This window comes from Phaenicophaeus curvirostris, chromosome 25 (genome assembly GCF_032191515.1).
Source record: "Phaenicophaeus curvirostris isolate KB17595 chromosome 25, BPBGC_Pcur_1.0, whole genome shotgun sequence".
In the NCBI taxonomy this organism is placed as follows: Eukaryota; Metazoa; Chordata; class Aves; order Cuculiformes; family Cuculidae; genus Phaenicophaeus; species Phaenicophaeus curvirostris.
In genome coordinates, this window is record NC_091416.1 from 7,887,779 (window position 1) to 7,901,539 (window position 13,761).

At 58.0% G+C, this 13,761-nt stretch overlaps 2 protein-coding genes across 2 annotated transcripts; both read left to right on the forward strand.

Moving 5' to 3' along the window:
- Positions 1 to 2,343: 2,343 nt before the first annotated feature.
- On the forward strand, positions 2,344 to 10,044 carry LOC138730787 (uncharacterized). Its single transcript, XM_069876266.1, has 12 exons — positions 2,344 to 2,403; positions 3,385 to 3,534; positions 3,702 to 3,856; positions 4,814 to 4,958; positions 5,057 to 5,194; positions 5,481 to 5,630; positions 5,812 to 5,966; positions 6,498 to 6,642; positions 6,741 to 6,878; positions 8,104 to 8,253; positions 8,435 to 8,589; positions 9,963 to 10,044. Exons 1-12 carry the CDS (start codon positions 2,344 to 2,346, stop codon positions 9,994 to 9,996), a joined length of 1,575 nt encoding a protein of 524 aa, XP_069732367.1. The 3' UTR covers positions 9,997 to 10,044.
- LOC138730788 (maestro heat-like repeat-containing protein family member 7) lies at positions 9,996 to 11,696 on the forward strand. The gene is made up of 5 exons (XM_069876267.1): positions 9,996 to 10,139; positions 10,608 to 10,763; positions 10,894 to 10,995; positions 11,208 to 11,310; positions 11,410 to 11,696. Exons 1-5 carry the CDS (start codon positions 9,996 to 9,998, stop codon positions 11,478 to 11,480), a joined length of 576 nt encoding a protein of 191 aa, XP_069732368.1. The 3' UTR covers positions 11,481 to 11,696.
- Positions 11,697 to 13,761: the final 2,065 nt, after the last annotated feature.

The window sequence follows — 13,761 nt, forward strand, 5'->3', positions numbered from 1 at the left end:
TTCCCATATCCAACCTAATCCTCCCCCGCACAACTTGAGGCCATTTCCTCTCCTCCTGTCCCTTCTTACTTGGGAGAAGAGACCAGCACCCGCCTCACCACAACCTCCTTTCCGGGAGCTGCAGAGAGCGATGAGGTCTCCCCTCAGCCGCCCCTCCTCCAGGCTAAACAGCCCCCAGAGCCGCTCCCCGAACCCCGGGGCTCCAGCCCCGTCCCCAGCTCCATTCCCTCCTCCAGACGCGCTCCAGCCCCTCAACGTCCTTCTTGGAGTGAGGGGCCCAACGCTGAACGCGGCGGGGGCTCCTTCCCGAGGGAATCGCTGCTGCCCAGCTCCCAGGGGTTGCACGGGGCTGGGTTTGGGATGAGGGGGGCTCTTTGCCGAGGGTGTGGGGGGATCCACCCACCCGTGTGGGGCTGCCCTGGGACCTGAGGGGATTTGTGGTGGAGGGGGTCCCTCACGTGCTGAGCCCTTGCTCGCCCCACCGCAGCCCTTGCTAGCCAACACTCGGCCCCTTTGGCAGCCCCGCTCTGCCACAAGGCGTCGTTACTGTGCGAAAAAAAAGGGGAATATTGGTGATTTAAGCTAAAGTAGAGTTCAGTTTCGTCTCAGGAACTGCAGTTTTTGAAAGGCAGACAGGATGTCCCTCTGAGAGCAGGTTTTCTTTCAAGCAGTGTTTTTCCAGGCACTGTTCATTCTTTGGAGACCGTAATGTCTTGTGTTCAGTGTGGTCTGTGCTGAAGGGAGGTGTCTTTGTCTATCATCACCTCTGTCTGCAGCCTTTCCCCATCTCAAGGCCGCGGTCAGACAGAGCCTGCTCCAAACGAGCAGAGTTTTGCCTGCTGTGAGGTTCACAATAACGTTAAAATGAGTCCTTGGAAAGTGGTAGAATGGGCATAAGATTTCTGGGTGAATTTATACACATGCGTGTAAGCGGGAAATCTCTTCTGTGGAATATTCATGATTTAGAATCATAGAATCATAGACTCATAGAATAACCAGATTGGAAGAGACCCACCGGATCATCGAGTCCAACCATTCCGATCAAGCACTAAACTATGTCCTTCAGCACCTCGTCCACCCGTCCCTTAAACACCTCCAGGGAAGGTGACTCAACCCCCTCCCTGGGCAGCCTCTGCCAGTGCCCAATGACCCTTTCTGTGAACATTTTTTTCCTAATGTCCAGCCTAAACCTCCCCTTGCGGAGCTTGAGGCCATTCCCTCTTATCCTGTCCCCTGTCACTTGGGAGAAGAGCCCAGCTCCCTCCTCTCCACAACCTCCTTTCAGGTAGTTGGAGAGAGCAATGAGGTCTCCCCTCAGCCTCCTCTTCTCCAGGCTAAACACCCCCAGCTCTCTCAGCCGTTCCTCATAAGGCCTGTTCTCCAGCCCCCTCACCAGCTTTGTTGCTCTTCTCTGGACTCGCTCCAGAGCCTCAACATCCTTCTTGTGGGGAGGGGCCCAGAACTGAACGCAGGATTCGAGGAGCGGTCTCACCAGTGCCGAGTCCAGAGGGAGAAGAACCTCCCTGGACCTGCTGGTCACGCCGTGTCTGATCCAAGCCAAGATGCCATTGGCCTTCTTGGCCACCTGGGCCACTGCTGGCTCGTGTTCAGTCGCTGTCAACCAACACCCCCAGGTCCCTCTCCTCCAGGCAGTTTCCAGCCAGACTTCTCCTAGTCTGGAGCTGCTCAGGGTTGTTGTGCCCCAAGTGCAGGAACCGGCATTGGACTCAGCCCAGCGGTCCAGCCTGTTCAGATCCCTTTGCAGAGGTTCTCTACCCTCCAGCAGATCGACACTTCCACCCAGCTTAGTGTCGTCCGCAAACTTGCTCAGGGTGCCCTCGATGCCTTCATCCAGGTCATTGATAAAGACATTGAACAGGGCTGGACCCAGCCCTGAGCCCTGGGGAACCCCACTTGTCACTGGCCTCCAGCTGGATTTAATACCATTTCCCACCACTCTCTGGGCCCGGCCAGCCAACCAGTTTTCAAGCTCAAGTCGAGTTCAGTTTCATCCCAGTAACTGTATTTTCAGGGCTGCTGTGCTGAGCCCTTCTCTCTCCCACCCTTCCTCCTCATGCTCCACTTCCACGTCTCTCACGCCCTTCCAGGGCCACCCGACCCTCCCTGCCACGGGGCCAAGTCACAGGGGGACCCTCTGTGACCTCACTTTGGGACCCCACCCTGCACCGCGTGTGGTGACCGCGCGTGCAGCCCCCAGCCCTCAGTGTCCGCCAGGACAGCGCCGGGACAGGCAGCAGAGCTCACAGCTCCTGAGCAGAGCTCACGCCTCACCCCGTGGTGCCGAAGCGCCTCCCTCGATCGGTCCTTACCCTGACCCCAAGGATGGCAGCGAGACCTCCCAGCCAACCTGGGGTGTCCCTGTGGGAGGACGTGTCCCCCCAGGTGAGCAGCTCTGCCCCGCAGCCCCATGAGGGGCATATGGAGCAGCCCCTAAAGATCAGTGGGTGAGGGGCCCTGGTGGGCTGGGCAGGACTCAACATCAGTCCCTCTGCTCCGCTCTTGTGCAACCCCATCTGGAGCCCTGTGTCCAGTTCTGGAGTCCTCAGCACAGGAAGGACATGGAGCTGTTGGGACGGGTCCAGAGGAGGCCACGAGGAGGACCCAAGGGCTGGAGAACCTCCCGCACGAGGACAGGCTGAGGGAGTTGGGGCTGTTCAGCCTGGAGAAGAGAAGGTCCCAGGGAGACCTTAGAGCAGCTTCCAGTCCTGAAAGGGGTTCCAGGAATGCTGGGGAGGGGCAGGGATAAGATGAGGGGAATGGTTTCAAACTGAAAGCGGCAAGATTCAGGTGACATCTTAGGAAGAAATATTTTCCTGGGAGGATGGGGAGGCCCTGGCATAGGTTGCCCAGAGAAGTGGTGGTGCTGCCCCATCCCTGGAGGTGTTCAAGGTCAGGTGGGATGGTCTTTGGGACACCCTGATCCAGTGGGAGGTGTCCTTGCCCATGGCATTGGGTGGAAATGGATGGCTTTGAGGTCCCTTCCAACACAAAGCATTCCAGGATTCTGTGGATCATTGGGCTGGCATGGCCTCACTGTCCCTGCTTAGAGGGTTCCTGCTGTCCCTGAGCAGGGATGATGTGAGGGCTGCACTCCCTGGTCCCTCCAGCAGCTCCAGCCCCCAGGCCACCAGACAGCCCTGGCTCGCTCGAGGGCCAGCACACGGTGCCCATGAGCCCAACCTTCTTCCCTCCCGCTGGGCCCCTCTTCTCCTCCTCCCCTGGGCAGTGACTGCAGCCCCTGCTGCCGGCTCTGCTGCGGGCACTGACGGGCGCCTCTCTCCAGGGCTGCTCGTGCTGCCCACCCGCACAGCACGACCACGGCTCCCATTGGGACATCTCTACCCTCCCTTCCTTCCTCCATAGGCAGTTGAAAAGTATCTGGAAAGAGCAGAGGAGACAGACGTTGTCCTCATGGCCATTGAGGCCATGAGAGACTCAAGCCGCTTTCAGAGGGAGGCAACAAAACTCATGCAGGATGTGGTCATGCACGACTCTGCCTTCTGGCTGGCGGAGGTAGGTGGCCCATAGCAAGGTTGCCCTTCCCTTGAGCCCTCCCAGACCCTGCTCCTCCCTCCAGCCCTCCCAAATCCAGCAGTCTCCAGCACCTGAATCCCGCAGAGGGATGGAAAGGGCAGCTGAGGCTCCAGGGGCAGAACCATCTTCACTTGGGTCTCCTTCAGGTACCCAAGATCATGACCTGCATCCACGAAAATATGACACAACTCAGCTCAGAGCCAGCCCGGGAGATCATGGAGTCACTTCTTTTCCTGATGACAAAGCTCTACCCCAATGAAGTTGCCACAACGTTGTGGGGGATGTTTCCACCAGATGACAGGTACGAGCTCCGTCAGCCTTGAGGGTTGATCCTTTTGGGGAGAAGGGCCCAGAAACTATCTGGATGATACAGCCAGGAAAGTCCAAAGGAGGCCACTAGGATGGTCCAAAGGCTGGAGCACCTCCTGTACACGGACAGGCAGAGAGAGTTGGGGTTGGAGCCCCTGATCCAGTGGGAGGTGTCCCTGCCCATGGAAGGGGTTGGAACTGGATGGCCTTAAAGCCCTTGAAGCCCAAACCATTCCATGATTCTGTGACTCTAAAACTGCAGGACAGCCCTGGGGAGCAGGGCCCTCCTTCCCACCACGCTATCCAGCCCCACGAAAGCCCTGCAGAAGGCAAGGCTGGAAAAGCCAGAAGGCAAGGCTGGAAAAGCCAGCTAAGAGTTGAAGGTCCCAAAGTTGAGGAAGGGTTTAGAGGAGAGGCTGAATTGCCTTGGTCGGTTCAGCCTGGAGAAGAAGAGACGGACGGGAGACCTCACTGGGCTCTGCATCTTCTTCACATGGGGAACAGGAGGAGCAGGCTCTGAGCTCTTGCCTCTGGATGTGAGGGCATGGCAGGAAGATGCCACGAGAGGGTTAGGTTGGATGTTGGGGAAAAGTTCTTCCCCCAGAGATCAATGGAGCACTGGAACAGCTCCCCAGGGAAGCAGTCACGGCACCGAGCCTGATAATAGTCAGGAAGCCTTTGGCCAACACCCTCAGGCCCACGGTGTGAACGGTGGAGTTGTCCCGTGCAGGGACAGGAGTTGGACTCGATGGTCCTTGTGGGTCCCTTCCCGCTCAGGACATTCCATAATTCAGCAGGCTTCTGCCAGCCCAACAACGAATACCTCCTTGCTCCTGTCCTGCTGCCCAGGCCAGCCCAGCCGAGGGCCAGGGCCATGTCCTGCGGGGCTGCCCCAGGCCGGGCTGTGGTGGCCGAGGCTGCCCTGCTGATGGAGCGCTCTGCCTTGCAGCTCTGCCCTGCCACTCTGGGAGATCATCTTCTCCGTGCCTGAGACACTGGAGGGGCTTTTGAAGGGGCTGACCCTGCTCCTGCAGGACAAACTGGACGAGGGCTGTGATCTTCTCCCTGAGGACTCCTGCATCCTGCTCTTGGCTGTGAGTTATCAGGAAAAGCCCAAGGGCCCTTGTTCTCAGTTGCTGGTGGAATCAGGAGCTTCATGGTGCCAGGTCGCTCACTGTTGCCTTTCTTCCAGGTGATGGCCTGCAGGGACTGGGAAAATGAGCGTATTGCAGCTACGCACCCCATCTTGAGGAGCCTGAGGCGTTCAAGTCCAGTGACACCCTCGCTGGTGCTCAGGGCCCTTCTGAGGCTGTCGGAGAGAGCCGAGATGGTGAGCAGGGCGTTGGCAAGGGGACCCACATTGGCAAGCAGGGGCTGGGACTGTGTGGGCAGTGGGATTCGAGTGGTGCAGTGACAGCTCCAAGTGCCCTCCTTGCCCTGGTGGGGTCTGGAAGCTGCCCAGGCAGTTTCCAGGCACGGACCTTTCAGCCCAACCACTGTGCCAGGGAAGGTCATGGAACTGATCTCTCTTGCCAGGGCTGCTCGTGCTGCTCACCCGCGCAGCATGACCACCACTCCAGCTGGGACATCTCCATCCTCCCTTCCTTCCTCCACAGGTACTTGGATGGTATTGCCAATCACCGAAGGACACAGAAGACCTTGTCGTGTCCATTGAGGTGATGAGGGACTCCAGCATCTTTCGCAAGGAGTTTATGAGACTCATGCATGATGCGTGTATAAAAAACCCTGCCTTCTGGCTGGCAGAGGTAGGTGGCCCATGGCAAGGTTGACCTTCCCTTGAGAACTGCAAGAACCTGCTCCTCCCTCTGTCCCTCCCAAATCCAGGCCACTCGGACTCCTGAAGCCACCTGAATAGGGCGGGGAGGGATGGAAAGGGCAGCTGAGGTTCCAGGGGCAGCAACATCCTCACCTGCGTCTCCCTTCCAGATACCAAACGTCATGGCCTACATCCATGAAAGCCTGGGACACCTCCACTCAAGATCAGCTGGAGAGACGGTGGGGTCCCTGCTGTTCAGGATGACCAAGTACTACCCCATGGAGGTTGCCACAACGTTGTGGAGGATGTTTCCTCCAACTGACAGGTACTGGCTCCAAAAGCCTTGAGGGTTGATCCTTTTGGGGAGAGGGGCCCAGAATCAATCTGGATGACAGAGCTACGAAAGTCCAAAGGAGGCCACGAGGATTATCCGAAGGCTGGAGCACCTCCCATACATGGACAGGCGGAGAGGAGGATCTGAGGAGAATTTAGAGCAGCTTCCCCTCCTGAAATGGGCTCCAGGATAGCTGGGTAGGGGCTCTTGATCAGGGATCGGAGGGAGATGACGAGGGGAAAGGTCTTGAGCTGATAGAGGGGAGATCAAGATTTCAGGAAGAAATGTTTCTGTGAGGGTGGGGAGGTAATGACTCAGGAAGCCCGGAGAAGTCCTGGCTGCCCCCTCCTTAGAGGCCAGGATTCAGCACGCTTCTGCCAGCCCAACAACGAATACCTCCTTGGTCCTGTCCTGCTGCCCAGGCCAGCCCAGCCGAGGGCCAGGGCCATGTCCTGCAGGGCTGCCCCAGGCCGGGCTGTGGTGGCCGAGGCTGCCCTGCTGATGGAGCGCTCTGCCTTGCAGCTCTGCCCTGCCACTCTGGGACCTCATCTTCTGCGTGCCCCAGACACTGGAGGGGCTTTTGAAGGGGCTGTCCCTGCTCCTGCAGGACAAACTGGACGAGGGCTGTGATCTTCTCCCTGAGGACTCCTGCATCCTGCTCTTGGCTGTGAGTTTTAAGGAAAAGCCCAAGGGCCCTTGTCCTCAGCTTCTGGTGGAACCAGGAGCTTCATGGTGCCAGGTCACTCACTGTTGCCTTTCTTCCAGGTGATGGCCGGCAAGGACTGGGAATATGAGGAAACTGCAGCAACGTACAATATCTGGTGGGGTTTGAGGTATTCAAGTCCAGTGACGCTCTCGCGGTTGCTCAGTGCTCTTCTGAGGCTGTCGGAGAGAGCCAAGATGGTGAGCAGGGCGTTGGCAAGGGGACACACGTTAGCACGCAGGGGCTGGGGCAGTGCGGGCAGTGGGGTTCAAGTGATGGAGTGAAACTCCAAACACTCTTTGCCTTGATGGGGCGGGTGAGATCCCTGGGGAATTTCTGGGCATGGACCTCTCAGCCTGACCACTGGGCCTGGGAAGGTCAAGGAACTGGTCCACCTAAAGCTTTGCTAGAGCACATGGAGGTGATTGGAGGCAGCCAACACGGCTTCACCAAGGGCGAGTCCTGCCTGAGCAACCCAGTGGCCTTGTACGATGGAGTGACCACATGAGTGCAGACGGGAAATGCAGTGGATGTCATCTCCCTGGACTTGTGTAAAGCCTCGGAGACAGTCCCTCAGCACATGGTTCTCTCTGAACTGGAGAGAGCGAGATGGGGCTTTGATGGGTGGAGTGTTGGGTGAATGAGGAATGCCAGGCACTAACACAGGCTTGGTGGAGAATGAATTGGGAGCAGCCCTGAGGAGGAGGACTTGGGGTGCTGGGGGATGAGAAGATCCACATGAGGCGGCCACATGCGCTGACAGCCCAGAAAGTAAAACCATGTCGTGGGCAGTGGGGCCAGCAGGGTGAGGGAGGGGTTCTGCCCCTGTGCTCTGCTCTGGTGAGAGGCACCCTGGAGCCATTTGCTCTTTTCCTGTGAGGGCGGGGAGGCCCAGGCATAGGTTGACCAGAGAAGTCGTGGCTGCCCCATCCTGGGAGGTGTTCAAGGCCAGACTGGATAAGGGGGCTTTGAGCCCCCTGATCCAGTGGGAGGTGTACCTGTCCATGGCAGGGGATTGGGACTTGTTGGGTTTGACGTCCCTTCCAACACAAAGCATTCCAGGATTCTGTGTGTCTTTGGGCTGGCATGGTCTCACTGTCCCTGCTTAGAGGGTTCCTGCTGTCCCTGAGCAGGGATGATGTGAGGGCTGCACTCCCAGGTCCCTCCAGCAGCTCCAGCCCCCAGGCCCCCAGACAGCCCTGGCTCGCTCGAGGGCCAGCACACGGTGCCCATGAGCCCAACCTTCTTCCCTCCTGCTGGGCCCCTCTTCTCCTCCTCCCCTGGGCAGTGACTGCAGCCCCTGCTGCCGGCTCTGCTGCGGGCACTGACGGGCGCCTCTCTCCAGGGCTGCTCGTGCTGCCCACCCGCACAGCACGACCACGGCTCCCGTTGGGACATCTCCATCCTCCCTTCCTTCCTCCACAGGTACTTGGACAGTATCTCCAGCCAGCAGAGGACACAGAAATCATCCTCACGTCCATCGAGGCAATGAGCAACTCCAGCATCTTTAAGAAAGAGGTGATGAGACTGATGCATGATGCCTTCTTTCAGAATCCTGCTTTCTGGCTGGCGGAGGTAGGTGGCCCATGGCAAGATTGCCCTGCCCTTGAGAACTGCAAGAACCCACTCCTCCCTCGTTCCCTCCCAATTCCAGGGCTCTTGGGCTCCTGAAGACATCTGAATAGGGCAGGGAGGGATGGAAAGGGCAGCTGAGGCTCCAGGGGCAGCAACATCCTCACCTGGGTCTCTCTTCCAGATACCAAACGTCATGGCCTATGTCCATGAAAGCCTGGGACACCTCAACACGAGGTCAGCCAGGGAGATGGCGGGGTCGCTGCTATTCAGGATGACCTACAGCTACCCGACTGCAGTTGCCACAACGTTGTGGAGGATGTTTCCACCAAATGAGAGGTAGGAGCTCCGTCAGCCTTGAGGGTTGATCCTTTTGGGGAGAAGGGCCCAGAAACTATCTGGATGATACAGCCAGGAAAGTCCAAAGGAGGCCACTAGGATGGTCCAAAGGCTGGAGCACCTCCTGTACACGGACAGGCAGAGAGAGTTGGGGTTGGAGCCCCTGATCCAGTGGGAGGTGTCCCTGCCCATGGAAGGGGTTGGAACTGGATGGCCTTAAAGCCCTTGAAGCCCAAACCATTCCATGATTCTGTGACTCTAAAACTGCAGGACAGCCCTGGGGAGCAGGGCCCTCCTTCCCACCACGCTATCCAGCCCCACGAAAGCCCTGCAGAGGGCAAGGCTGGAAAAGCCAGCTAAGAGTTGAAGGTCCCAAAGTTGAGGAAGGGTTTAGAGGAGAGGCTGAAGTGCCTTGGTCGGTTCAGCCTGGAGAAGAAGAGGCTGAGGGGAGACCTCACTGGGCTCTGCATCTTCTTCACACGGGGAACAGGAGGAGCAGGCTCTGAGCTCTTGCCTCTGGCTGTGAGGGCATGGCAGGAAGATGCCACGAGAGGGTTAGGTTGGATGTTGGGGAAAAGTTCTTCCCCCAGAGATCAATGGAGCACTGGAACAGCTCCCCAGGGAAGCAGTCACGGCACCGAGCCTGATAATAGTCAGGAAGCCTTTGGCCAACACCCTCAGGCCCACGGTGTGAAGGGTGGAGTTGTCCCGTGCAGGGACAGGAGTTGGACTCGATGGTCCTTGTGGGTCCCTTCCCGCTCCAGACATTCCATAATTCAGCAGGCTTCTGCCAGCCCAACAACGAATACCTCCTTGCTCCTGTCCTGCTGCCCAGGCCAGCCCAGCCGAGGGCCAGGGCCATGTCCTGCGGGGCTGCCCCAGGCCGGGCTGTGGTGGCCGAGGCTGCCCTGCTGATGGAGCGCTCTGCCTTGCAGCTCTGCCCTGCCACTCTGGGAGATCATCTTCTCCATGCCCGAGACACTGGAGGAGCTTTTGCAGGGGCTGACCCAGCTCTTGCAGGATAAACAGGAAATGGACTCTGATGCTCTCCCTGAGGGCTCCTGCATCCTGCTCTTGGCTGTGAGTTATCAGGAAACGCTCAAGTGCCCTTGTCCTCAGGGCATCTGCACGTGGTGCCCCAGTGGCAAGCAGGGGCTGGGGCAATGCGGGCAGTGGGATTCAAGTGAAGGAGTGAAACTCCAAACACTCTTTGCCTTGATGGGGCGGGTGAGATCCCTGGGGAATTTCTGGGCATGGACCTGTCAGCCTGACCACTGGGCCTGGGAAGGATGACCGGTAAACGTCCTTTCAAACCCAAATTTTCCATGATTCTGTGACCTTCTCACTACAAGGAAATTTGCTTTTACATACAGGCACAAGAAATGCTGGGCCTCCTCCCGGACCTGATGGGAGTCATGAATGACAGCAACAGCGACATCGCGTTGAATGCCCTGCAGGTCATTTTAAGTGTTATGGGTCACCTGAAGAAGGAGGAGGCCAGCCCTTTCGCTGTGCAGCTGACAGAGCAGCTCCTGCCCGTCTTTAATCACGTAAGCATGAGGATGGAGCCCGGTCCTGCAGCTCAAACCTGCCAGGCACACCCGAGGCAGGAGCTTCTACTGCCCTTCCTCCCCCAGGCTCCTGTGGGAGACTGAGATGAGATCTTAGGAAGAAACAGATTCCTGGGAGTGTGGGGTGGCCCTGGCCCAGGTTGCCCAGAGCAGTCATGGCTGCCCCATCCCTGGAGAGGTTCAAGGTCACGTTGGCTTTGAGCAACCTGATCCAGTGGGAGGTGTCCCTGCCCGTAGCAGGCGGTTGCAACTGGATGGGCTTTGAGTTCCCCTCCAGCCCAAATAATTCTATGATTTTATGATTTTGGGGCTGTCCTGTGCAGGGACAGGAGTTGGGCTCCGTGACCCCTGTGGGTCCCTTCCAACTGAGGACACGCTCTCATTCCGTGCTTCACCGTGGGCAGAAAGATACTGGTGCTGAAGTCCTGCTGTCCTTCTCCCTACCAGGAGTCCAGCAACGTGAGAGAGACCTCCATCACCCTCTTCAGAGACCAGTTAAAGAATGTGGCGCACAGGAACAAGCAGCAGATGAAGAAGAATGTGCAAATGGCCCTGCTCCCGCTCTTCTTGCATTTGAACGACGAAACAGAGAGGGTGGCCAAGGTATGGAGAGAAGAGACTCCAAGACATTTGGGCCAGGGCACGTCCCAGCTTCCTAAGGCCACCGGAACAAAGCCAGGAGGAAGGGGACACGGGGCTGTGGTGCCATCTCCCAGCTTCTACTGCTCCACAGGCATCCGCGGAAGCGCTCCTTGCTGCAGCAGAGTTCCTCAGATGGGCGCAGCTCAAACATCTCGTCCAGATGCAGCAGACGTGGAGTATTGCGGAATGCTTGGTGAGGACATCCCCTCAGGGTTGGACGAGAGCTGCCCCACGTGTCTGGGGTGTGGGTCTCACCTGCCCTGCTCCAGCCTGGAGCCCACAGTCCCCCATCCAGTGGGAGGTGTCCGTGCCCATGGCAGGGGGGTGGAACTGGATGGGATTTGAGGTCCCTTCCAGCCCAAGCCGTTCCAGGATTCCATGGCCATACCCTTCTGCTCTCTCCAGCTGGCGCAGCGCAGGAGCAAGACTGAGGACTACCTTGATCAGAGTGTGCCGTACCTGAAGGACGCTCAGAAGGACTTGCGCTTGGCAGCCGTGAGGTTCATCGGTGAGCCACCATCCCCGGGTCCCTCTGTTGGGACACCCTGGCCCCAGTTCCCACCACGGCACGGGGGAGCAAGGGGATCTGACGGAGCTCTGTCCCTAGGGCGTGCTGTGCAACACCTGAAGGACCAAAGCCCAGGGAAGATGGAAATGATCTGCTTTGGTGAGGAGTGACAGGGTTGGGTTAGGCAGGGCTGGTGGGACAGGAGATAGTGACGGAGCAGGGCGCTGCCTTGCCTGGTCCTGCTCCAGGAAACCTGTCTGGGGCAGTTGGGGCATTCCTGCACAGCAGCTCTCTCCTGCCTGGGGTTGGCAGGGGATGCTCGGGGGTCTCTGTAGACACGGGGCTTCATCTCAACTCTGTTTGTTTCCACCACAGCTCTAAAGCCCTTGAGAGAAGACAGTGACATCGCAGTCCGTTCCCTGGCCACACAGACCATCCTCATCATGAACCGTCCAAGGCAGCAGACAAGAGCGAGGCGCATTCTGCAAGCGCTGCGCTGCTGGGGCCTCTGAGCCAGGCAGAGGCGCTGGAGGTGCCTGCAGGGAAAGGGGTCATGGAATCCTAGAATCCTGTAATCATTGAAGACCTCCTTTGCAAGCTTAACGATTCCATGACTCCATGATCTACACGCTGTCTGAACACCTCCAGGCATGGGGACTCCAGCACCTCCCTGGGCGGCCTCTGCCTGTGCTTCCTCCTTCTTTCAATAAAGAAATTGTTCCCATATCCAACCTAATCCTCCCCCGCACAACTTGAGGCCATTTCCTCTCCTCCTGTCCCTTCTTACTTGGGAGAAGAGACCAGCACCCGCCTCACCACAACCTCCTTTCCGGGAGCTGCAGAGAGCGATGAGGTCTCCCCTCAGCCGCCCCTCCTCCAGGCTAAACAGCCCCCAGAGCCGCTCCCCGAACCCCGGGGCTCCAGCCCCGTCCCCAGCTCCATTCCCTCCTCCAGACGCGCTCCAGCCCCTCAACGTCCTTCTTGGAGTGAGGGGCCCAACGCTGAACGCGGCGGGGGCTCCTTCCCGAGGGAATCGCTGCTGCCCAGCTCCCAGGGGTTGCACGGGGCTGGGTTTGGGATGAGGGGGGCTCTTTGCCGAGGGTGTGGGGGGATCCACCCACCCGTGTGGGGCTGCCCTGGGACCTGAGGGGATTTGTGGTGGAGGGGGTCCCTCACGTGCTGAGCCCTTGCTCGCCCCACCGCAGCCCTTGCTAGCCCACACTCGGCCCCTTTGGCAGCCCCGCTCTGCCACAAGACGTCGTTACTGTGCGAAAAAAAAGGGGAATATTGGTGATTTAAGCTAAAGTAGAGTTCAGTTTCATCTCAGGAACTGCAGTTTTTGAAAGGCAGACAGGATGTCCCTCTGAGAGCAGGTTTTCTTTCAAGCAGTGTTTTTCCAGGCACTGTTCATTCTTTGGAGACCGTAATGTCTTGTGTTCAGTGTGGTCTGTGCTGAAGGGAGGTGTCTTTGTCTATCATCACCTCTGTCTGCAGCCTTTCCCCATCTCAAGGCCGCGGTCAGACAGAGCCTGCTCCAAACGAGCAGAGTTTTGCCTGCTGTGAGGTTCACAATAACGTTAAAATGAGTCCTTGGAAAGTGGTAGAATGGGCATAAGATTTCTGGGTGAATTTATACACATGCGTGTAAGCGGGAAATCTCTTCTGTGGAATATTCATGATTTAGAATCATAGAATCATAGACTCATAGAATAACCAGATTGGAAGAGACCCACCGGATCATCGAGTCCAACCATTCCGATCAAGCACTAAACTATGTCCTTCAGCACCTCGTCCACCCGTCCCTTAAACACCTCCAGGGAAGGTGACTCAACCCCCTCCCTGGGCAGCCTCTGCCAGTGCCCAATGACCCTTTCTGTGAACATTTTTTTCCTAATGTCCAGCCTAAACCTCCCCTTGCGGAGCTTGAGGCCATTCCCTCTTATCCTGTCCCCTGTCACTTGGGAGAAGAGCCCAGCTCCCTCCTCTCCACAACCTCCTTTCAGGTAGTTGGAGAGAGCAATGAGGTCTCCCCTCAGCCTCCTCTTCTCCAGGCTAAACACCCCCAGCTCTCTCAGCCGTTCCTCATAAGGCCTGTTCTCCAGCCCCCTCACCAGCTTTGTTGCTCTTCTCTGGACTCGCTCCAGAGCCTCAACATCCTTCTTGTGGGGAGGGGCCCAGAACTGAACGCAGGATTCGAGGAGCGGTCTCACCAGTGCCGAGTCCAGAGGGAGAAGAACCTCCCTGGACCTGCTGGTCACGCCGTGTCTGATCCAAGCCAAGATGCCATTGGCCTTCTTGGCCACCTGGGCCACTGCTGGCTCGTGTTCAGTCGCTGTCAACCAACACCCCCAGGTCCCTCTCCTCCAGGCAGTTTCCAGCCAGACTTCTCCTAGTCTGGAGCTGCTCAGGGTTGTTGTGCCCCAAGTGCAGGAACCGGCATTGGACTCAGCC

What these genes read in the sequence shown, in the direction of transcription:
- LOC138730787 (XM_069876266.1), top strand. Translation starts at nt 2,344, where the DNA reads ATGGCAGCGAGACCTCCCAGCCAACCTGGGGTGTCCCTGTGGGAGGAC. An exon ending in GGGAGGACGTGTCCCCCCAG is followed by an intron (nt 2,404 to 3,384) that starts GTGAGCAGCTCT and finishes CTTCCTCCATAG; the next exon opens with GCAGTTGAAAAGTATCTGGA. An exon ending in CTGCCTTCTGGCTGGCAGAG is followed by an intron (nt 5,631 to 5,811) that starts GTAGGTGGCCCA and finishes TCTCCCTTCCAG; the next exon opens with ATACCAAACGTCATGGCCTA.
- LOC138730788 (XM_069876267.1), top strand. Translation starts at nt 9,996, where the DNA reads ATGGGAGTCATGAATGACAGCAACAGCGACATCGCGTTGAATGCCCTG. An exon ending in AAACAGAGAGGGTGGCCAAG is followed by an intron (nt 10,764 to 10,893) that starts GTATGGAGAGAA and finishes ACTGCTCCACAG; the next exon opens with GCATCCGCGGAAGCGCTCCT. An exon ending in GGAGTATTGCGGAATGCTTG is followed by an intron (nt 10,996 to 11,207) that starts GTGAGGACATCC and finishes TGCTCTCTCCAG; the next exon opens with CTGGCGCAGCGCAGGAGCAA.